This window comes from Canis lupus, chromosome X (genome assembly GCF_003254725.2).
Source record: "Canis lupus dingo isolate Sandy chromosome X, ASM325472v2, whole genome shotgun sequence".
NCBI classification, from domain to species: Eukaryota; Metazoa; Chordata; class Mammalia; order Carnivora; family Canidae; genus Canis; species Canis lupus.
Window position 1 is genome coordinate 107,125,741 of NC_064281.1, and position 23,428 is coordinate 107,149,168.

At 40.8% G+C, this 23,428-nt stretch overlaps 1 protein-coding gene across 29 annotated transcripts in view; it reads right to left on the minus strand.

Annotated features, from left to right (window-relative positions):
* MAP7D3 (MAP7 domain containing 3) overlaps positions 1-23,428 on the minus strand; it is a 59,643-nt gene that overhangs the window by 13,204 nt on the left and 23,011 nt on the right. For 9 of the 29 annotated variants that reach the window (XM_049107923.1, XM_049107919.1, XM_049107916.1 and 6 more), the window contains exons 1-8: positions 18,796-18,940; positions 14,726-14,824; positions 14,547-14,630; positions 11,767-11,930; positions 7,472-7,586; positions 7,029-7,133; positions 4,011-4,106; positions 2,393-2,518 (exon numbers count right to left, since the gene is read on the minus strand). In XM_049107923.1, coding sequence (XP_048963880.1) covers positions 2,393-2,518; positions 4,011-4,106; positions 7,029-7,133; positions 7,472-7,586; positions 11,767-11,930; positions 14,547-14,630; positions 14,726-14,824; positions 18,796-18,850 — 844 coding nt within the window. In that variant the 5' untranslated portion in view covers positions 18,851-18,940. Of the gene's footprint in view, positions 1-2,392; positions 2,519-4,010; positions 4,107-7,028; positions 7,134-7,471; positions 7,587-11,766; positions 11,931-14,546; positions 14,631-14,725; positions 14,825-14,983; positions 15,052-18,795; positions 18,941-23,428 lie in introns of those variants that run through there. The other 20 variants (XM_049107922.1, XM_049107921.1, XM_049107918.1 and 17 more) reach the window with 13 other exon arrangements.

A 23,428-nucleotide genomic window follows, 5' to 3' on the forward strand; every position in this document is an offset into this window, starting at 1 on the left:
AGGAAGAGAAAAGAGACTACGTTCATTAGTAAACTGCAGGGATTACACACAACACTGAAGTGTTTAGTGAAATGGATCACAGATACAGGACAAAAACATCGCAAAGTTGGTACTTCAGAAGCGCCACCATCAAAGAGGTGTTGTGAAAGCAATAGTCCACTACAGATGAAGAGAGGATGCTTCTCCAAAGTTGATATTTATAATAAACCATTTCCCTTTTAATCATACTATAGTTCTGAATGATTTTCATAAAACATTACAAGATATTCAACACTTTTTAAAAGTAATCTAAAACAACTTCACCAGGGCCAGAGATTGGTACCATTACAAGTCACGCAAGGGGTGGGGCAGAGGGAAAGGGACAAGGAGACTCCCTGCTGAGTGGGGAGCCCAATGCAGGACTTGTTCCCTGGACCCCAAGATCATGACCTGAGTCGAAGTCAGATGCTTATCCAACTGAGCCACCCAGATGCCCCAGAAAATGGTATATATTGAGTTTAAACAAAAGCAGGTCAAAAAATTATTTTTAAAAAAGTATTTGGTGGTAACTTTCATAAAACTTGGTAAATTTGTCATCTCCTCTTTAAATCTGGGTAGTAAATTTTTACATGATCTCATCAAATAATCAAAACAGAACAAATTACCAAAGACTGACTACTCATGAATAAACAATTTGAATATTTTTTAGTTCCCCCATTTTTGGTGGAAAAAGTATTTTATTTACACATCTGTATGTATCTAAACAGTCACATTACTTAACACTGACAGTTTGCACTATAAAAAATATATTAAGTATAGCTATAGAAATTTAAGATAAAATGTTATATTTTTGATGGAAGTAATAGATTATTAAACAGGAATGAAAGTTAATACAAGAAATATCTCACAGTAGACTGGGGAGGGACTGGCATAAAATAATCTGACATACATATATAATGGGGGAAAAGCAAAGTCAGGAATCTAAACTAAAAGAAGGCTGCACTACCAAAACAGGCTCTGATAGCACTAATTTCTTTTACTAATCATATGAACATTAACAGAAGAAAAAATAAAGATGGTGGGATAAATTCTGGAAAGAAAAAAGTAGAAGAAAAAAGAAGAATGAAGAGAATTGTGCATTTGAGGCACACTCCACTACTGAGGACTTCTTACTACCCACAGGTTTGTCTAATACTCTGTGTGACCTATAAGTGAGAAAATCCACATAAGCCTGAATATTAGTTTTATTTTACTAACAATAAAAAGTTGAAGAGCAGCTCAATGTTATTCTTCCATATTTTAGGGAAAAAAGGAGGGTGGAGTAGGAAACTTTCTCCTTTGATATTATAAAAATTTTCAGATACTTTTAACATCCAGTACTTTTTACAGTACAGAAGCACAGGTCAAAAAACCCATAGCTCTTTAAAAATTTAGAGGCAGGGTACCTGGGTGGCTCAGTTGGTTGAGCCTCCAACTCTTGATTTCAGCCCAAGTCATGATCTCAGAGTCATGAGATTGAGCCGCGTAGTACCAGGCTCTTCAAGATCAGAGAGGAGTCTGCTTATCCCTCTCTCCCAACCCCCAACTTGCATGCTCTCTCTTCCTCTCATTCATTCATAATGAATGAATAAATAAATAAACAACTTTTAAAAAGTTAGGGATGCCTGGTTGGCTCAGTCAGTAGAGCATGCAACTCTTGATCTCTGGGTCAGAAGTTTGAGCCCTATATGTTGGGTATAGATATTATTTTTAAAAATCTTTTTTAAAAATCATTTAAGGGGCCCCTGGGTGGCTCAACTGGTTAAGTGTCTGCCTTCAGCTTAGGTCATAGTCATGGGTCTATGTCATAGTCCTTCCAGGGTCCTGGCATCAGGCTCCCTGCTCAGTGGGGAGCCTGCTTCTCCCTCTGCCCCTCCCCCTGCTCATGCTTTCTCTCTCTCTCAATAAATAAATACAATCCTTTAAAAAAAGGATTTAAAAATTTAACAAAATTAACTATTACCCAAATAACTAATCTAGCACAACAGAAGGCATAAAATAAATATACAACATAAAAGGTTGGGTAAAATCAGTCATTTGGAATACTGATGCAAATTATTTTTATGCCTACTGCAACAAATTAAATGATATAATCTGTTTTTTAAATTTTTATTTATTTTTATATTTTTAAAGATTTTATGTATTTACTTATTTGACAGTGAGAAACATGAGTGGAGAGGGGCAAAGGAAGAGCGAAGCAGGCTCCCTGAGTGCAGAGCCTGACAGGGGCCTGATCCCAGGATTCCTGGAGGATTATGACCAGAGCCGAAGACAGAGAGCAGATGCTCAACCGATGGAGCCACCCAGGCACCCCTAACCTGCTTTTTAAGTGCAAATACTAACACTTTCGGGCTTTCTGCCCTATGCCTGTTACCTGGAGTATCTTTCCCAGGGACTGATAAAGAAGCAGCACTTTTGCTCCTGGCTATTGATGCTTTTGTAGGAACGAGGAGGCGAGTGATTAAATTACTCTCCCGAAGACTGGTATACGGGGGACGAGCTAAATAAGAACAAACAAAAAGGATTCAAGTTGAGGTCTCACAAATAAATGTGAAGCAAGAAAGAGCAATGTGAACTGCTGCAAATGAGAATTTTCCCAGCCTGAAAGTAGAAGCAACGAGAACAACATATATATAATGGGAGTGAACACTGCCACGGGATCAGATTGCCTTGCTATGGAAGAGATCACCTGAATTAAGGGTCAAAGGCCCCAGCATACACAATAACCCCAATAAAGAAATCTAGATAACCTATTTAACAGAACCCTATCCAATGTATAGTCTCTATGGAGGAACTCACATATGGAGAAAGAAGTTGTATGTGACAAAGCAACTTTGACATGGATTTCTACAGATATATGCTACTGACAGTCATACTGGTCAAGTTCATTACCAAAAGCTCCAAGGAACTTGACTGATTTCTTTTGTTAAAAAGTGCATCTTGTAAATAACTTGCTCCAAACATTTTTATATTCACAAAGATCTCTATGACAATGGCATTTGTTAATAATAGGATTCAGCCTGAATCAAAGAACTGGAGAGTATTCTGTAAGTGAATGGTTTGGTATAAAACAAAAAGCAACAATCATGTTTGACTGAGACAAACATGAGTTGGGGTGAGGGAGAAGGTGTTAGAAACTATTTTTTTTAAGATTTTATTTACTTATTTGAGAGAGTGAGATAGCGAGAGACAGCACAAGCAAGGGGAGAGGGAGAAGGAAAAGCAGACTCCCTAAGGATCAGGGAGCCCAATGGATCACCTTGGGATCATTACTTGAGCTGGAGGCAGGCGCTTAACCAACAGAACATCACTCAGGTGCCCCAGATAGAAACTACTTTAAATAAAGAGGTACTACCCAGTATTAAGTATCAAATTCTGTGTATAATAATCAGCGAATACATGCACAAAGGTTAGATGTGGGTAATCCCTGAAGCAACATAGCAAAGCTCTGAAGTTCAAATTATGACCAGTAACTTAGAACTTCTAAACACTAACTGATGAAATCTTTGAAGAGAATCAAGTCCTCCAGCACAAAATCTCTACACCAACACTCTGTGATCTAGTCCCTCAGCTTCATTATAAATGTCTTGCTCAGATGACAGCAGAATTACGTATTTCATTTGAAGACACACTCTTAGCTTCAGTCAAGTAAGTATGGCATCAAAGTACATTTTTAGTTAAAGAAGGGATATTCTGGCTCCCAATTTTAGGAACAACTTCTCAAGTGACCAAATGTTAATACAGATTTTTTTTGAGAGAAAGAGACAGAGAATGCAGCACGGTACAGGGGAGGGGAGGCAGTGCAGGGAAAGAGAATCTCAAGCAGACTCCTTGCACAGTCCTATGTAGGGCTCGATCTCCCGACCCTGAGATCATGACCTGAGCCAAAATCAGAAGTCAGAAGTTCAACCAACTGAGCCTCCGCCAACCCTCAGGTGCTCCAAGAGAGCTCTTAAACTACCACTTAAGATTGGCACTTAGAAAGAACTAACCACCTGGTTTTTCTTCTACGTGGTCAGTTTCCGCAGATGCCTGCAGTTTGCCAGATCTTCTAGTCAAAGACGAGCTTCTCTTCTTTTCTGTTTTTTCTGGAGATCGACAGCAAAAGAATATCATTTTTTAGAAATTATTTAAATATATTATTTCAGGAGTCAGTCACTTCTCTTTCCAAATATTTTTTACCTTCTCTACTCTTGCTTATAAATCTCACATAGAGATTCTACATCCCCAAACTTAAAACTAGTTTATTCTAAGTTATTTGGAAAATAAATTAAGAAAAAAAAGTTTTAACTTTTTCCTCCTAAGTTTTAACTTAGGACACTTAGGAGACACTAATAATGACCAATCTAGCTACTCTCTAACACTTAGAAGGAAAATGTCGAATACTACCTGACAAATCAATATTCCCAAACTGGGAATATATAACCTTTAATTTTGGACACAATCCATGACATCTATTACTAAACTAATGTATACTTTAGTTATAATCGTTACTTTTTTAAACAAAAATGATCATTAACATTTGGCACAGACGTCACAATTTTAGCAACCTAATGAAAAACATGGTTTGTGTAGACACTTTCCCATTTCACTTGAAATACTCTGGCTCAGGATACTGAGGAGTGTCTGTTTAAAGAATAACTTCTCTTTTGGGAACCTATAAATTAAACTGGGGACCTGTACATATTGACAACATAGCATCATCTGAAAATGCCTGAATTGATAATGTAATTGAACAGCATGACACAGAGGTATAATCAATTCAATCGTGTGATTAAATCACATATCCTTTATTTTCATACTGCAACAAATGACAGGATATTGTGAACAGTTATTTTGAGTCAGCAATGAGCAGAAGAAAAATAGGCAATTTGAATCAGCCAAGCTTTAAAACAGAGCTACTTAAAATATTACAGGGTATTAGATTATGTACTTCATTTAAGCATGAAATGTTCATCTCTCTGGATCAAACAGGTTTCATTTCAATTTGAAGAGATTTTACAAAGGTAAGCCACTGCCAATACAGATTTTATTTTCCCTGACATCATTAATTAAAACATTCAGTGTTTCAGAGTGTGCAATATACTATACCTTTAAGTACGTTATTTCACAAAGTATCTTCTATACATACTTTCTTGTATTAAAAACTAGTAAAAAATCATTTAAAAAATTACTTGGAATTGCTCTTTCAGTGCAATTATTATCCTGAAATTCATTACCTGTTCCTCCTCTTTACAAGTCTCATTAATAATACAGCAAGAGGCCTATTAAGGAAAGCATACTAGTATTTTCTCATTATACTAAAAATGTCATACATGTCTGCAGAAGCAATATTTGCTAACTCCTCAAAGCAATTAGACAGTGAAACAGAGTGAATGCTTGTGAAACAATTAAGATATATCAAAATGAAAAATTATATATATAAAAGCAAAGTATATAAATATAACATTGTAATGAATGCTATTTAATTTTTCTAAAAGATTGTATCAGTGAATAAATTAATTTTATTATATGATAAGTAAAGCACTAGAGAAAACCTTCCCACATTAATCTACAAATAAACCCAGGCTACACATAAATGTTCTGGGAAAGCCTATCAAGGGTTAGGGTGGTAAGTGCATCGACTTTTGTTAGCATTAAAAGAAAAAAAGACTGACAAAAAAAAAGACTGACCCAAGACTGACAAAAAGTCTCTCAAGCTCATCAATGGAAACTCAGAGTCCTTCCTAAAAGTACAACTAACATAAGTATGAACAAAACAAAAATCCCTTTCAACATTTTAAAACTGTAATATTTAGATAAAAATGAAAATCTTTCCCACTAAGTTAACTACTGCTACAATTAATTACACTTTAAATGAGATCCAGAACTTCTGCTGCACTGCAATTTTATAGCATTACTCAAAAATAGGTCAAGGTACCTACTAATACAAAAAGATCTTTAAATTCAAACCATAATTATGCCCTTATTTTTTCAATTCATAAGGCACAAAAGTGGGAATGATGTGGAATATGTTTGCCATGTCTTCTCGCCAAAATCACTTCCATTTTTGCCTCTGGAAAGGATTTATTTATTTATTTTTTGGATTGATGGGTATGGTTGCCTAATCCATTTCAATCATCAGTGAGAAAGAAGCACCATGTGCAACAAGTCAGAAATGATCACTGACAGGTAGGTGAAGGATTTTTTTAAAAAGGAACACTAATTAAAAGGGCAAACACCAGAAGCAAGACATATTTAAAGTAGTCATAGTAGTCATTTGCTTTTAAAGAACACCACATTAGCACTATGAAGAGTTCTAAAGTGGAGGTTAGCAATGCTTTCTTTGCTCATTGAACACGGGACCACTTTCTTTGAAGGAAAACATAGGCTTATTACTGAAAAGTACAATTTCAACATCATGACCTGCTTATCAAATGACCAAAATATAAGCCATCAATAAGCATGATAGAGTGAAAAGCACTGAATTTCTTAGGGTCTTAACTATAAAGCCAGGTAGGTAATTACATTTGCCTGTCACCTTTACAAGGCTGTCATAAGTAACAAATAGGACATATGTGAAGCAGATCAACCTGTCCACTGCTGTATATATGCTAACATTTTCCTTAAATGAGGTGATATTCATGAAACTTAATAAAATCCAAATGACCAATCTAGCTACTCTCTAGAGGAAGGATTTCACTTACCGGTTAGGTAGAAATATGAATTACTTTTGTAATAAATTACTGAGCCACTTAATGGCAATGTCTTTTGGTTAAAATATGTTTCAGTTTGGGCCACCTGAACTCAGCAAATCCATCTGATTCATATGCAAATCATGAAAAAAGGATTAATACTGATGAAAATACAAAATAGTAATGACCATCTCTGCTGTAAAACAAGGTGGTTCTCTTCTGAAAATAAATCTAAATGTTCCACCATCTAAAGGGTAAGTGGTACTAAGAAAAGATATAAAAAGAACTTATGTCATTGGTTTAAAATTCAGTAGAATACATGAAATAACTACTTACTCTTGGCGATAGAGTTCTGAAGACCTGCAGATGACAAAGACATTTGTTTGTGTAAACCAGAAGCCCTCTGCTCAAGTTTTTCAGTTGATACGGAATCTTTATTAACTGAGAAAAGATACAGAATTTACTATATTCCTAAAGCATCATTAACTGAAATAAAGTGAGTTCATGATGCAGTTTGACAGAGTACACGCATTAATTAGATGCTCAATGTTCCCTGTCATTCCTCACAAATGATATAAATTTAAGTTTTATGAAACTGTAGAATTATATTCATCTACAGGAAAATTTATGGTACCCTCCACAGTAAACGGGGCAGACTTAATTTATTTTTGAAATATTCATTAGATAAAGCTGTATAAAGCTTAATTATTAATCATTTTTACAGAGATTACAAAATAGGAACATAAATGAACCTAAAGGTTAACAATTGTATTAATTACCAGTTTTAGTCTCAGAGTTCACGGCTGTAGAGCCCTCCCAAGACCATCTTTTTTGATGACAATCGACACGGCTGCTCCGTTCCAATGTTCGATAGAGAACAGCTTTGAACCTCTCCTATTTAAAATAAATGCCAACAAATTTTTACATATTAATTTTGTCAGTATAATTTAAATCTGTGGGTTAGAAAACCACCCCATTATCAAATTTTTGTATCATGCAAAATGTTGAGGAGGCATCAGGTAATAGTTAAAAATAACTGAAGACCAAACAAACAAATAATTGAAGACCATGTCTCTAGTATCAATCAATGTCTATGCTTCTCTTCAATAACAGGCTTTAATCTTATGAATATGAAATGAGGAATGGACTGTGCTTCCCTCTTTGCTTATATCATTAGGAAATTTAGAACCAAATTTGTAGCTCATTTCTAGCAACTAAACAAAAACCAGGTAGTGCTTTTTTTTTTAATGTATGCTAAGCATACTTATGTTTTAGCATTTTCTGCCATCAATTTTCCCTTGCGATTTATCCCCTCAATCATTTATTTTATTTCCTGGATGCGATATGTGGGGTTTAAATTTTTTTTTATTTATTCATTTGAGAGGGAGAAGCAGACTCCCCATGAGCAGTGAGCCCAAAGTGGGGCTCAATCCTAGGACCCTGAGATCATGACCTGACCTGAAGGCAGATGCTTAATGGACCAAGCCACCCAGGAGCCCCTGTGGTTCAGTTTTTTATTTTTTATTTTTATTTATTTTTAATTTTTATTTATTCATTCATTAGAGACAGAGACAGAGAGAGAGAGAGAGAGAGAGAGGCAGAGACACAGGCAGAGGGAGAAGCAGGTTCCATGCACGGAGCCTGATGTGGGACTCGATCCCGGGTCTCTAGGATCACAACCTGGGCTGAAGGCAACGCTAAACCGCTGAGCCACCTAGGCTGCTTGTGGTTTGTTTTTTTTTTTTTTTTTTAATACACCTTAAGGGGTGCCTGAGTGGTGCAGCCAGTTAAGCGTCCAACTCTTGATTTAGGCTCAGGTCATGATCTCAGGATCATGGGACTGAACCCAAAACTGGTCTCTGCACTCTACATAGAGTCTGTGTGGGATTCTCTTTCCCTCTCTCTCTGCCCCTCCCCCCAATAAGTAAATAAAACCTTTAAAAAATAAAATTAAATACACCTTAAATTGTTTGTAGAATGAGGCAAAAAAAATCAACTTACATATAAGTGAAATCTATGCCAGAATAATCTATAATAACCATTTATAACATCTTTAATTCTAGTAATAAAGTTAAAAAAAGATAATTGATGTGTTTGTCTTGACCTCAACTTTAAGTTTTCTTTTTTTAAGTCATTTCTGCACCCAATGTGAGGTTCCAACTCAAAAGATCAAGAGTGCATGCTCTTCTGACTGAGCCAGCCAAACAGCCCCGGACCTCAACTTTAATCGGACCTCAACTTTAATCGCAAGGGCTCAGGATAATAGCTATTCAATTGTAAACACCACACTGTGGCAAAACAATCCCACTGCCAGAAATGAGGGGCATGCATAGTTTTCCTTTCTGATATTTCAAGTCCTCGTGATATAACAGACCATGGACTATACTCAGGTAAGCAAATCAACTGCAGGGCCAGGAAGCTTTCTACTCTTCCCTGACAACTGTTTCATAGCAACATCATCCTTACAATGCCCCCACCATTTCTCTGAGAGAAAAGATAAACATACAAGGAAAATGGAGAGTCCTCCGTATCCTCTCAGGAGAAAAGCAACTGCAATTCTTAAAATGTATCTAATGGCAATATTTTAAAATTATATTTTCCAACAGAAAATAAGGTGCTCAAATTACTAAAAACCCAGAAAGTATAATCAAGACTGAAAACAGTAATTCATCTTGTGTTACTGAAACATTTGTGATTCCTAAGCATTCTATCCCCCTGCTTCCAAATGCACTGGCCCTCTGTCCTCTCAGGCTCCCCTTGCACCTGTGGCTCCTACAGGTCTCCTCAGTACTCAGCCCTCTTCAGTACCACCTCCTGCTCTAATAAATTATTCTCTTTTTCTATGTGCAGGCTGCTCACAGTGTCCCATGGACCCTTCCTAGTCTGTCAGGGTCCACCCCTACCCCATCACACTAGTTTTGTGAGGTTGGTTCTCTTTTGCCCCTTTTCTCTTTGTCCTCCTGCTTCTTTTCTCCCACTGCACCCCTGGCTCCCTGCCTCTCTGCAGTGCCATTTTGTTATGTTTTCTCTGGGTTCTCTCTGAGGTTCTTCTTTCTCTAAGATGGTCTTTTTCTCTCTCAGTCCTTGGGAGTCTCTCCTCTCCAGGGACCCTCCCCCACTCTGCAGTGTTCTGCATTACTTTCTTTCAGTCTATTAGTTCAGATCACTCTATGTCTGGCCTTTATTCTCTTCACCACAGAAGTCAATTAAAGAGCTTTCACAAAGGAAGATGGTGATAGAAATCCTGGATAGGAGCTCATCAAATACTGGAATATGAAAAAAACAGCATAAACAGCCACAGAAAAAGGTAGAGAGAGAGAGAAAAAAAATGTAGTGGACCATGGGTGGGGAAGAAATGGCATGCAAACAGTCCTAGAATAAGGAAGATACACACACAGGGCAGGGGCTGGGGGTGAGGCATGTGAGAGCAATCGTGTGCACAAGGAGGAAGAGAGAGCACCAGAGAAGCCTCATGGGGATAAATGGAATCAAAAAGAATATTTAAGGGTGCCTGGGTGGCTCAGTAAGTTAAGTATCTGATTCTTGGTTTTGGCTCAGGTCCCAATCTCATGGATCCTGAGATTGAGCCCTGTCATGGGCTCTGCACTTGGCAGGGAGCCTGCTTGGAGATTCTCTCCCTCTGCCCTTCCCCCAACTCATGCTACTCACTGTCTTGCGTGTGCTTTCTCTCTCAAAATAAATAAGTGAATCTTTAAAAAAATAAGAGCAATAGAGATGCCTGGGTGGCTTGATTGGTTAAAGGTCTGCCTCAACTCAGATCATGATCTCAGGGTCTTGAGATCAAGTCCTGCGTTGGGCTCCCAGCTCAGTGAGGAGTCTGCTTCTCCCTCTCCCTGCTGTTCTGCCTACTTGTGCTCTCTCTGTGTCAAATAAATAAAATCTTTAAAAATAAAAAATAAATCAAAAAAATAAGAACAACAGTAGAAAAGCAGGAGAGATAAAAACACGCATACGGAGAGAATAGGCAGAAAGCCCAAAGATGGAGAGAAAAGCTAAGACAATGAGGAATGAAAAGTGAGGCGCCTCTGGCAGAAAAAAGGTCACAGTCAGATGGAGAACCTGAGACAAATACTGAGTTAGGGACACTTGAGAATCAGTGGAATAAAGAAAAAGAAAGAATGCCAGCAAGAAAGAGGATGGTGGGGCAGCCCCGGTGGCGCAGCAGTTTAGCGCCACCTGCAGCCCAGGGAGTGATCCTGGAGACCCTGGATCAAGTCCCAGGTCAGGCTCTCGATATGATGCCTGCTTCTCCCTCTGCCTGTGTCTCTGCCTCTCTCTCTGTCTCTATGAATAAATAAATAAAATCTTTTTTTAAAAAAAGAAAGAGGATGGTGTCCCAGAGAGCATGGCAGATTCACAAGGAGTCAAGGATCCTCAATGTGAAGTAGTGGAATGACCTACAGGAGTAAAATCTGGTGTTGGAGTCAGACAGAACTGGACAGATAGCCAAATGCCCAAGTATGGACACTCGAAAGACCAATTAATTGATTGAAGGAGGACAGAAGGCAGTGACTCATACCGACAGCATCAGACAGCAAGAGTCCAGGAAGGTAAAGAGAGACACAGGGCCACAGCACAGCAGGGTGGAAGAGCACACACAGGAGAAAGGCAGAGGAAGCCAGATGGGAGAGCAAGTGCTGTCATCTGACCAGCATGCACTCAAGCAGTCAGAGGAGCTGCTGTGAGAAGTAAGATGGGGGCCTATTGGTGGCTTTGTGAATACTAAGGCCGCTGGGATGGAGCTCAGAGCAAACCCTGGGCTGCAGGCACCTGTGGGCCACATCCCAGACAGCAGAAGGGCTCTCTTCCTGGGCCTGCAAGGCTCCTTTTGATCTCAGCTAGCAGTTCAAAACTCAGAGATCTGAGAGGACAGGGCCAAAGAGGCTCTACCGCTGAAGGAAGGAGAGAGAACTAGGACTGGGTCCTTTGGTGGTAGCAGCAGTGGGGGAGGAGGGTGGGCAGGAAAGGCGGTGAAGGACTAAGAAAGAAGTATTCCAGTGCCAGGCAACACAGCGTGGCATCTGATTAACAGGCTAGGAAACATGTACCGTACCCTTTCCTCCTGTAGTTTTTGCTTCCTTTTTTCTTCAGCAGATATTCTCCGTTGCTCATCCTTTTCTTTTTGTTCTTTCAGCTTTCGTTGTTTCTCCTCCATTTGCCTCTCATATTGGATCCTGGTCTTTCTTTCCTTCTCAAGGATCTGGGTTTCTTTGTTGGCTGAAATATTTCAAATACATTTTCAAGGTATAAGAGCCAAGAAAATATTTAAGTTTTCCACAGTACTCACAAAGGAGAAAGTTAATATATCTCCTCTTTCTTAAAAATAACACAACCTATAAAAAAGTATTTTTTAAAGATTTTATTTATTTATTCATGAGAGAGACAGAGAGAGAGAGAGAGAGAGAGAGAGAGGTAGAGACACAGGCAGAGGGAAAAGCCCGATGTGGGACTTGATCCTGGGTCTCCAGGATCACACCCTGGGCTGAAGGCAGATGCTCAACTGCTGAGCAACCCAGGCGTCCCACATCACAAAAATCTAACTGAACCTTAATCACAGCAGCTTTTCAAATAGATAGTTGGCCCAAGTCAAACTTCCACTCTATTTTCCCAGTCCTGGTGGTCCCCCAACTTCTTTTTTTAAAAAAATTTTATTTATTCATGAAAGACACACACACAGAGGGAGAGAGAGAGAGAGAGAGGCAGAGACACAGGCAGAGGGAGAAGCAGGCTCCATGCAAGGAGCCCGATATGAGACTCGATTCCAGGACCCTGGGATCACGCCCTGAGCTGAAAAGGCTGATGCTCAACCGCTGAGCCACCCAGGCGTCCCAACCTATAAAAAATTATATAAGTGAACGAGAATGGCCACTAAGCCACTAAAGAATCATTTGCACTGGGTGTTCATTTAACCCAGATAATGGAGATGGCCTAGATGACCCTCATAATCCTGTCCAAACTAAAATTCCATATTAAAAACAAATATTTTGGGGATCCCTGGGTGGCTCAGCAGTTTGGCACCTGCCTTTGGTCCAGGGCATGATCCTGGAGTCCCGGGATCGAGTCCCGTGCCAGGCTTCCGGCATGGAGCCTGCTTCTCCCTCTGCCTGTGTCTCTGCCTCATTCTCTCTCTCTGGAGCCTGCTTCTCCCTCTGCCTGTGTCTCTGCCTCATTCTCTCTCTCTCTCTCTCTCTCTCTCTCTCTGTCTATCATGAATGAATAAATAAATAAATAAATAAATAAATAAATAAATAAATAAATAAATGAAAACCTTTACTATCATTTAAAAACAAAACAAAACAAAAAATTATTTTCAGGGTGCCTGGGTGGCTCAGTAGGCTAAGCATCTGCCTTTGGCTCTGGTCATGATCCCAGGGTCCTGAGATAGAGATAGAGCCCAGAGCTGGGCTCTCTGCTCAATGGGGAGCCTGCTTCTCCCTCAGCTCTGCCTGTCACTCCCCCTGCTTGGGCTTTCTCTCTGTGTCAAATAAAATAAATAAAATAAAAAAATAAAATAAAATAAAATAAAATAAAATAAAATAAAATAAAATAAATAAAATAAAATAAAATAAAATAAATAAAATAAAATAATAAAATAAAATAAAAAATAAAATAAATAAAATAAAATAAAATAAAATATTTTCTTTCATGTGCTATTTCCACTGATTTGAGCTGAAGTTAAACCCCATCAAGATTAACACACTACAAACATTAAAATAAAAATTTAATAGAAAACACATGCCCAGGGATGCCTGAGTGGCTCAGTGGTTGAGTGTCTGCCTTTGGCTTAGGGCTTGCCTTTGGCTCAGGGCTTGATCCTGGAGTCCCGTATCAAGTCCCACATCGGGCTCCCTGCATGGAGCCTGCTTCTCCCTCTGCGTATCTCTCTCTCTCTCTCTGTCTCTCTCATGAACAAATAAATAAAATCCTTAAAAAAATAGAAAACACACAGCCAGAATGCTTTTCTTCCTTCTTCTTTCTAAGGTCTCATCTATACAGACCACATTAAACATGCCAGTTTTACCACATTATGGTACAGCATGATGTTTTCCTATTTCAAATTTCCCCTCACTAAAGCCTGGAAAACATCTATGCAGTTCTAAAATACTCTCCTGAAGAGTTCCAAGAAGAAACAGCTCCTCACTGAAACAAAGACAAATGATCTCCATTTGAATAAAGCTGATCACAAGTTTTGTCAGGGAATTTCAAAGACCAAAGAAAAATGCAGTAGTTGAAAAAATCATTCTCTCTTTTAGATCCTAACTTGCACTGGAGAAGCCGGTTACGATTATTAGCAACTTCATTTTCCTTTTTAGAGTCATTTTTATTGAAACCCTCATTCTGCTTGTTTCTACAAATGTTGAAGTTTTCATACCTCAGTTTTCAGAAAATTAGAACTAACAGAAACTACCACTTCAAAAATTAAGCATTTTAATCAAATATTTTTCACAAGCCTTCTTTATCTGTCTTAGTATAATTACTGAATCCAGGGGCAGTCCCGTTGGCTCAGCAGTTTAGCACCGCCTTCGGCTCAGGATATAATCCTGGGGACCAGGGATCCAGTCCCATGTCAGGCTCCCTGCCTGGAGCCTGCTTCTCCCTCTGCCTGTGCCTCTGCCTCTCTCTGTCTCGAATGAATAAATGAATGAATGAATGAATGAATAAATAAATAAATAAATAAAATCTTTTTAAAAAGTTACTGAATCCAATATAATTCATCCTAGAAAAAATGTAAACTATGATATAAACAGATCAGGAAAAGTAAGTAAAACCACTTTGGAAATACATAACCTTGACAGAAAATTCATTCATCCTGATTTTTTTAAAATATTTTACCTTCTTGTTGTCTCTTCTTTTCTTCTCTGCGCTCCTTCGCCAATCTCTGCTTCACATCATTTTTAAGTACGGATCCATCGATGACTAAAAACAAAAAAGAATATAGTAAGACATTAATAGATCAGATTTTCATGATGTGGCACTTTGACATATGTCAAAAAGTGTTCTAGAAATTACACCTGGTCTAAATGTTGATCTTATATTTGAGGACTGTGATGGAAGAGAGCAGAGACCACTCTGATTCCGTCTTTCTTCGGCAAGGGCATGAGCTGCAGCAACTAGAATACAGGGAAGTAAAGGGAAGGGATCAGATACTACAAACAGGTAACACAGAGGAAGTAAAGCACAAGCAATTTTCCTTGAAGATAAAGGATAGTATCTTGCATCTATAAGGCAAAAATCATGACATAATCCAGGTCAACAATAAAAAGACATACTGAGTACTTATGATGTTCAACTCTTTAAGAAGGAATTAAAGCTGTTTACTGTGGATGTGCCAACCTATCTGTGGACAGAGAGAGAGTTGTTAGTGGGAGTGGTAGCACGAGCTTGTGGATGAGTAGGAGCTAATGATTAATAGCTTTCAAAAATGCCTCGGACAGGGACGCCTGGGTGGCTCAGCGGTTGAGCTTCTGCCTTTGGCTTGGGGCATGATCCTGGGGTCCCAGGATCGAGTCCCACATGGCACTCCACTCGAGAAGCCTGCCTCTTTCTCTATGTCTCTCACGAATACATAAAATCCTTTAAAAAAATTGCCTCGGACAAGACATTACAGCAAGTACTAGAAAAACTGAGCTGGCACAGAACTGGAAAAACTGTTTCGCCATAAACTGAGAATTTAGAAAAGACTTGGTGCTTATGGATCTGAATTTGGAAGCAGAAGTATCGACAGGTCAGCAGTGAGATCCTCAGAGATTAGCCCCGATATTAAAACGTACATTTAGGGATGCCTGGATGGCTCAGCAGTTAAGCATCTGCCTTCAGCCCAGGGCGTGATCCTGGGGTCCTTGGATCAAGTCCTGTATCAGGCTTCCCACAGGGAGCCTGCTTCTCCCTCTACCTAGGTCTCTGGCCCTCTCTCTGTGTCTCTCATGTATAAATAAATAAAATCTTTTTTTAAAAAAAAAAAGTACATTTATGGCGCGCCTGAGTGGCTCAGTCGGTTAAGCATCTGCCTTCAGGTCAGGTCATGATCTCAGGGGCCTGGGATCCAGTGCCATGGTGGGCTCCCTGCTCAGCAAGGAGTCTGCTTCTCCCTCTCCCTTCCCCCTACCCCCGCTGGAGCTCTCTCCTGCTCACACTTTCTCTCAATAAAGTCTTTAAAAACAATTTAAGTACATTTATAAATTACGTAGACATGGGCTTTTCTATCCTGGCTGCATAGGGTTACCCTAAGTTGCCTGCCTTTCCCCACCCCCAGTCTCTGGGGTGGAGGCCCAGGCATTTCCAGTTGCTAAAAGCTCTATTCTAATGCAGTGAAGGTGGAGAAGCACCCAAGGAATTTCCATTGACATAGTATTATTCCAGGTAGAAAAATATCAGGCAAACAAAGATAAATTTACACATGCCTTGTAAAACAGGTCCAAAAGTGGCAAATAAACTTCAATAAGGATAAAATAAAATACAAGATTAGGGGAGCACAATTAGAGGGAGAGTAAGAAAAAAAAATGCCAGGATGATACATACACCAATTATCATATATTCCTGAGCCCTTGAATTCCATGTATGGTTGTATCTAAAATGCCCCACAATGCTGGGCATCTTCAGGAAGGATCTGGAGATTAACAGTGAAAATTCTCTACCCTTGTGAAAGCACAGGAAATATGCCCCTGGGATACCACATACAATTGTTTTCTATATATCAGGAAATAATATAACAGCTGAAGATGGGCAATTAAAATAATCAAAGGAACAGAGTGACTGTCATTGTCCTTGTCATCCATTGACTTTGAGATGTTCCTTGCTACTGAGGAAAGATATCTGGGAGTCATTTTACAGAGTAACCTTGAAAGTGACATCATAATTACTGCCATAGGGACCACCATCTCAAAAAAGGAAAGAGTCACAGGACTCTTAATGTCCAGGTGGTGTGTTTGAGCCCCACCGTGTGTACAGAGATCATCAAAAAATAAACTTAAAAGATAGCATGTCTTAAATTACAGTTTCCTATCATTCAGAGATGTCTATGGTGGAATGGCTACTTGGAAAAATCTTAAGCTATTGGAATACACATTCAAGTTGTAGAAGCTGCCCAGGATTTTATACTTGGGACTCTGGGTACCAGACTTGAGAACCTTTAAGTTTTCTCCAGCTCTAAAATTCCATGATCTGACTCAATCTTAGTAGCTTTTTCTGTGTTTGTTGAAAGTATTCTAAGTAATTTATCATAAACCTAGAAATCACTTGTGAATCTGGAAAACAAGAAAGGTGATAAGCCAGTGGCAAAGTTTCTTATGCTCATCTGGTTGAAATATTCGCATATTATTTTAAAACAATTAAAATATAAAACACATGTTTTGTTAAAAGTGTATTTCTTCAGTGCGCTACAATCTTAGCACAGTCCTAGGCACAGAAAACAATTCAATGAATATACATAATTCATGTACCCAAAGAAGTTATTTATTCAGGACAATGTTTTAACTCTTGGTGCCTGGTTCCCAGCAGGAAATGAAATGGACCAGATTAATAGAATAAAAAAAAGCAACTGTCACAGTGGCATTTAATTTGCCACAAATTGGCAAAACATTTCAATGACTCCTTGTCCCCCTTCAGGAAAATGCTGGGACCATGAGGGCAAATCTAGTTAAGCTGGTACTGTGTGAAAAGTCTAACATATAATATGTGAGGTTTTCAATTCCTAATATGAAATGGGCAGCAAGGAGGTCAGTTAGGGTTCTAGGTTAAGCCCTTTTTGCATGACTAAGGTTTTGGCTTGAAATATTGTGAATTCAAGCGACTGTCTCATACAAGATCATAAAACACAACATTCAATACCCAAAAATGCTTTCTTTTGGGGGGGGGTATTGTCCAGAATGCTGGTTAATTTAAATGACTGAAATAAACCAGTGGCAGGGAGCCTTACTTACAAGCAGTAAAACAATCCGAATTTACTGTAAATTCTTCCTAGGTGAAGCAAAATAAGCTAGAAACAGAAGGGGTTCGCTTCCCAAGTAAAGATCAAGGTGTACTTGCTTCTGATACACTGGGGAGTTGCAGTATCCTAAGTAACAGAAAGCCTCCCAAACGCAGTCAACTTTCCAACTGCAAATTTCTAAGGATTTCAATATAATCAATTAAAATCGTTTTATTCAAGTTCTTAATAGGGAGCTAGTCTGAGAACAGCACGTAACCTCTCACCGAGCGAGAAACACCTTTTCACTAAGCTAGCGGAGCAGTCTCCTGGGCCAAGCAATGCGCTGCCAAATTCTATAAAATTAACGATGGGGGGCGGGGGCGGGCGGCATTTTGGCGGTGGGAGCAGTTTAGGAAAAAGCACTTTCAAGTGCTGCTTTCCGTTCATTGCAGCCTAGGGTCTGCTAGTTGTCCCACGGGAGGTGACATCTTGGCGAAGTCATGTGCCACAGCAGGCAAATCAGAAGGAGCTGAGAAGCAAGTTTCTTCCCAACTTTCAAAGCAACATCCCCCCAAGGCTCCGTCCTCACCGGACCTTGACTGGGAGGGTGCGGGATATTAAGCCCTTGGGAGAGGGAACGAGTGCGACTGTGGGAGAGGATGTGACCGCTAGCGCCGCGCGCAGAGGGAAAACTCCCGGCTCTGCGCCTGGAAGGGCTGCCCCGGCGCGCGGGGTCTGGGCGGGCGCCCGCACATCCCAGACCCGGGCGCGTCCTTTCTGTGGCCGCGCGGGCGTCTACCGCCCCCCTAACCGCCGGCGGAGCTCAGGACCGTCTGTGGGGTCCCGGATCCCAGGCCCCTCCACCCCCCGCGCCCGTTAGTTCCCTCGCGCCCCGCCCCCGAGGTCCGGCCGCTAGCGGCGACCGTTGGGCCGTTGGCCACAGGACTTCTGCCGTTGGTGATGCTGGCCGGCCGTCCCCCCCAAGCCTGTCCCACAACGGTTCCCTGTCCCGTCTAGGGGAACTCCGTGTCGCGTGAGGGGTGGACCGGACGGCGCGAGGCCACCCCGGAGTAAAGTTTTCTGGCACCCTCTGCACCGCCACAACAGCCCCGGGTCCGCGAGAAGCCCGCATCCCGCACGGGCCCGGGCTCCCCCGGGAGCCTCCGGGCCGCTCACCCATCCGTTCGCGCAGCCCCCTGAGGGATGTGCTGCCGCCGGCGCGCTCCGCCATCTTCGAGCCGCCGAGTAGAGAACCTCTGGAGGCGCTGGGGACCCAGTGCGCAGGCTCCGGCGTGACCGTCTCGCCAGCCTTGGTGGCGGCGCCGGGGGGGCGGGAGGAGGCGGGGTGGGGCGGGGCCCGAAGAGCAGCCGCGCCCTCCTGGTCCCGCAAACTCTGCAGCGATGCTCCCTAGGCACCACGTCCGGACCTGGAGGGCAGGGACCTCCTGGGGCTAAAGAAACCCTCCCCTGCATTCCTTGCTTTCCCACATTCTGTGCGGGGAGCCATCCAACATTCCTTTATTCCTTTTATCCCAATCTACCTAGCAATGCAGTTAAGATTCCTTCCTTCCTTGCTTTAGCAAGCATTATACTGAGCGCCTCCTGGGTGCGCTTGTATCGGGAGTTTACTACTCTTTCAAACACTATGGAAGGGTCCAAGTTACAGGGAAGAGGCCCAGAGACAGGTTGAGGGAGTGAGAGGCTCTTGCTAGGGGCCCAATCTAAGAGTACAGCCTTTTTTAAAAATTGCTGCAAAATAAATCATGACACTCTTAGGTCTCAAAGTTGCATGAATTATCTCTAGGGTGTTTATGGGTCTTTACAACGAAGGAGGGCTTACTGGCATATTAATCTCTTAGGTTTTGGAGGAGAGGTCCTTCAAGATTGCAAAATGTTTTTCCCATTCACAAGGGAAAACAATTCACCTGACGCATCACTTCCTGGGTGCTTGCCTATACAAGCTCGAGTCACCCCTGTTATTAGTGTGATGTAGCACATGGTTGTACCAAAGCAGTTTATGATGAGGCCATAGGTATGGGACAGGAGGCCACTTGTGGGACGTGCACTTTGATGAACCCACCGCATTTCAAAATTACATGGGAGCTGTAAAATGGAAGAAGCTAGTAACAGCAAACATTTATTGACTCTATGTGCCAGGCACTGTTCTGCATTACCATATCTATATTCATTCATTTAATCCCCCTTGCTACCCGACAAAGTAGGTACCATTATCACTCCCATCTCATAGATAAGGAAACTAAAGCAGAGAGAAGTTAAATTATTCAGTCACGTAGTTACTATCAGAACTGGAATTTGAACCCAAAATGTCTGACCAGTAGTCTCTTTGTGCTTAGCCTTAAGCGATATTGTTTCATGAAAGTGGAGATTTATGTAGATACAGTTCACAAATGATTAGCATCCAGAATTCATAAAGATCTAAAAATACATAATGAAAAGACAATCTCCAAGAAATGAACCAAAGGCATAAACAGGTCTCCCACAGTAGAAAAATCACAAATGATCAATAAACATATGAAGAAATCCTCAAACTCTTTAGCAGTCGAGAAAATGCAAATAAAACCCACAAGATATCATGTTACACATACAGATTTAGTCAATTTTTAAAAATGGACAATAAGTGTTGGTAAAGTCATAGATTAATACTGGGGATGGAGGGGAAAAAATACTGGGGGTGGGGGTGGGGTAGGAGTGGGTTGGGAAAAGTTCGGCATTATAAAGTACCCAAAGCCCTGCTCCTGCATATACACAGACCAATGTTGTGCATGATGCACAAGATGGTAGCCATGATTGTTAATATGACACATGTGTGATTTAGGCACCAGCAAAGCACATACACATAAACTCAGCTTTGATGAATTTACCTGGAACTTCACAAACAGACAATGTAGAAAAGTGCAGTATCACTTTTATATCTCCAGCAAAAATGTTCAAAATGTTGAATCCACTGTGACATGTTGAACCCATCTACTAACGTGGAAAATTCAGACAAATCCAGATTGTGGCATACTCTATGCAACAATTGGCCTAGATGTTTCAAAATGTTAACATCATGAAAGATTAAAAGTAAACATCAGGGCAGTCCGGGTGGCTCAGCGGTTTAGCGCTGCCTTCAGCCCAGGGCGTGGTCCTGGAGACCCGGGATCAGGATCTCAGGATCTCAGGATTGAGTCCCACGTCTGGCTCCCTGCATGGAGCCTGCTTCTCCCTCTGCCTGTGTCTCTGCCTCTCTCCATCCCTCTCTCTCTCTCTCTCTCTCTCTCTCTCTCTCTCTCTGTCTCTAATGAATAAATAATAAATATCTTAAAAATAAAAAATAGGGACACCTGGGTGGCTCAGCGGTTGAGCACCTGCCCCTGGCTCAGGGTGTGATCCAGGGTCTCAGGATTGAGTCCCACATCAGGCTCCCTACCTGGAGCCTGCTTCTCCCTCTGCCTACATCTCTGCCTTTCTCTCTCTCTGTCTTTCACGAATAAATAAATAAAATCTTTAAAAATTAAAAAAAAAAAACATCAGAGAAGTGTTCTGGATCAGAGGAAGCTAAAGAGACTAATGTGAAGCACAGTCCTTGATTAGAAACTAGATCTTTAGGGCACCTGAGTGGCTCAGTGGTTGAGCATCTGCCTTCCGCTCAGGTGGTGATCCTAGAGACCCAGGGATCAAGTCCCACATAGGTCTCCCTGCAGGGAGCCTGCTTCTCCCTCTGCCTGTGCCTCTCTGCCTCTCTCTCTGTGCATCTCTCGTGAATAAATAAAACCTTTAAAATATATATTAAAAAAAGATACTAGATCTTTAAAAATAGCTTTAAAGAAAAAAAATAGCTTTAAAGAGCATTCATTGTTGGAGCAACTGGGAAAATTAGAATATGAACCATGTATTAGATAATACTGTATCAAGGTCAAACTTCTTGGGCATGAGAATGATACTGTGGAAAATGTCCTTTGTCTTAAAGAAATAAATGCTGGAGAGTTTAGGGGCAAGGCATTTTAGTGTCTGAAACTTACTATCAAGCAGTTCAGAAGAAAAACCAGAGCAAATATCACAAAATGTTAAAAATCATGGCTCTAGATGGTTATATAGATGTTTGTTTTACTATTCTTTCAGCTCTTCTGTGGGTTTGAAATTTTTCACAATAAGATGTTGGAGAATTATTTTTTTCAATTTAGAAAGTGTGGTCTCAGCTGACTTGTAAATACCATCACTTTGAATAAAACAAAATTTGATTTGAAAATACATATGGGGAAGCACCCTCCTTGATCTTTTCAGCATTTAGAGCCTTTAAATGCCTCAATCCCACCCAGGTGTGGTGGGAGGGGGCAGGGAGGAGGGGAAGTAAGAGGTCTACAGATAAAAAAAACTAATATAGGCAGTATTTTCTGGGAGCTGGGTGAGTAATCAAATGTGTTCCAAGAGCTCAGAGAGATGAAAAATCACTTCTGGTTAGGGTATTCAAAGAAGCCTTCATGAAGAATTGGCACTTATTTCTGAACTTGAGGACCAAAAGAGAGCAATCACACCTTCATCCCAGCCTGTGGGGGGCCACATCTTCCCATTTTTCAAAGTAGGCTGGAAATCTGGATTTCATATTATTTTAATTTTTTTAGATTCATTTATTATTTGAGTGAGAGAGCGCATAACTGATTGAGCCACCCAGGTGCCCCTGGAAATCTTGATTTTAATGTAAAACCTCTTATTGTAAAAATGATGGCAACATTAAAAGCTTTGGAAAACACAGTGCAAGGCAAATAAAATGATCAGCTATCTCATCAGTGGTCCACTTTCCCAATTGTCTCCTTTTCTATGTTTGAATAAAAATCCAGGCAAGGTCCACACATAACATAAGTCTCTTTTAATCTTCAGATAATCCTTCTTTCTCATTCATTCCATAGGTGGAGTCACTCTAACTTCCAGACCACCCACTCTGCGTCTGGCAGGATGGAGAGAGACAGAGAAGGAGCCCCGCCCTCCATTGATTCCTTGGTGACTATTAGAGGTCAGGGCCTCCCTTAGAGGTTTCCTTGGGACTAGAGCAGCTCTCTAAGGAGCCCCACAAAACTGTATATTTCTCAGAAAAATATTGGAACTAGATAGTCTATTCTTCTGGAGCCAACCCAGACTCAGCTGGGAAAGAACGCAGGTGGCTCCTCTCCTCCTGTGTTTGGAAAGTCTATGTTCCCCAGTGAGCAAAAAAGAACTGCAATGCTGCTCACTTTTTTCCCTACTTGGTTATTTTCCACCCTTAAAACTGACACAAGCAGGAAGAACATTCAGAAACAACAGTCACAATAGGTGTAGGGTCTGTCCTATTTTTTCCTACAAAATGATGAAGCTTTTAAAAGTTGAATTCACATGTAATAAACACTCGGTGGACTTACCAAGTCTAACAAATTTGCCTTGAAACTGTCACCATCACAGCACTGAACTGTGCATTTTAAGCTTCACAGCCATGAGATGGCTCTTCCTCTCCATCCATGAATTACCTGTCAGATTGACCTATCAGGCACACAGAGGAGGCAGGGATCTAGTTCCTTCACCTCTCATTTCTGACTCTTACCTCCCCATCTGTTGTTGCAGCTTGGCTGTGATGCAGTTGGGGGGTGGGGGGTAGTGAGGTTTCATTCTGGACTCCTCTCTTGCCAAATCTACTCACATTTTCTTTTCTTTTCCCAAATCTTCACTTTTTCCCCCCTCCTTAGTAACAGGCATACCTCAGAGTGGTCATTTCTCAAAGCTTTCCAAGCTCTAGAATTCCCACCCTAGCAGCACTCTCCCCCACCTGTGCTCTGACCAT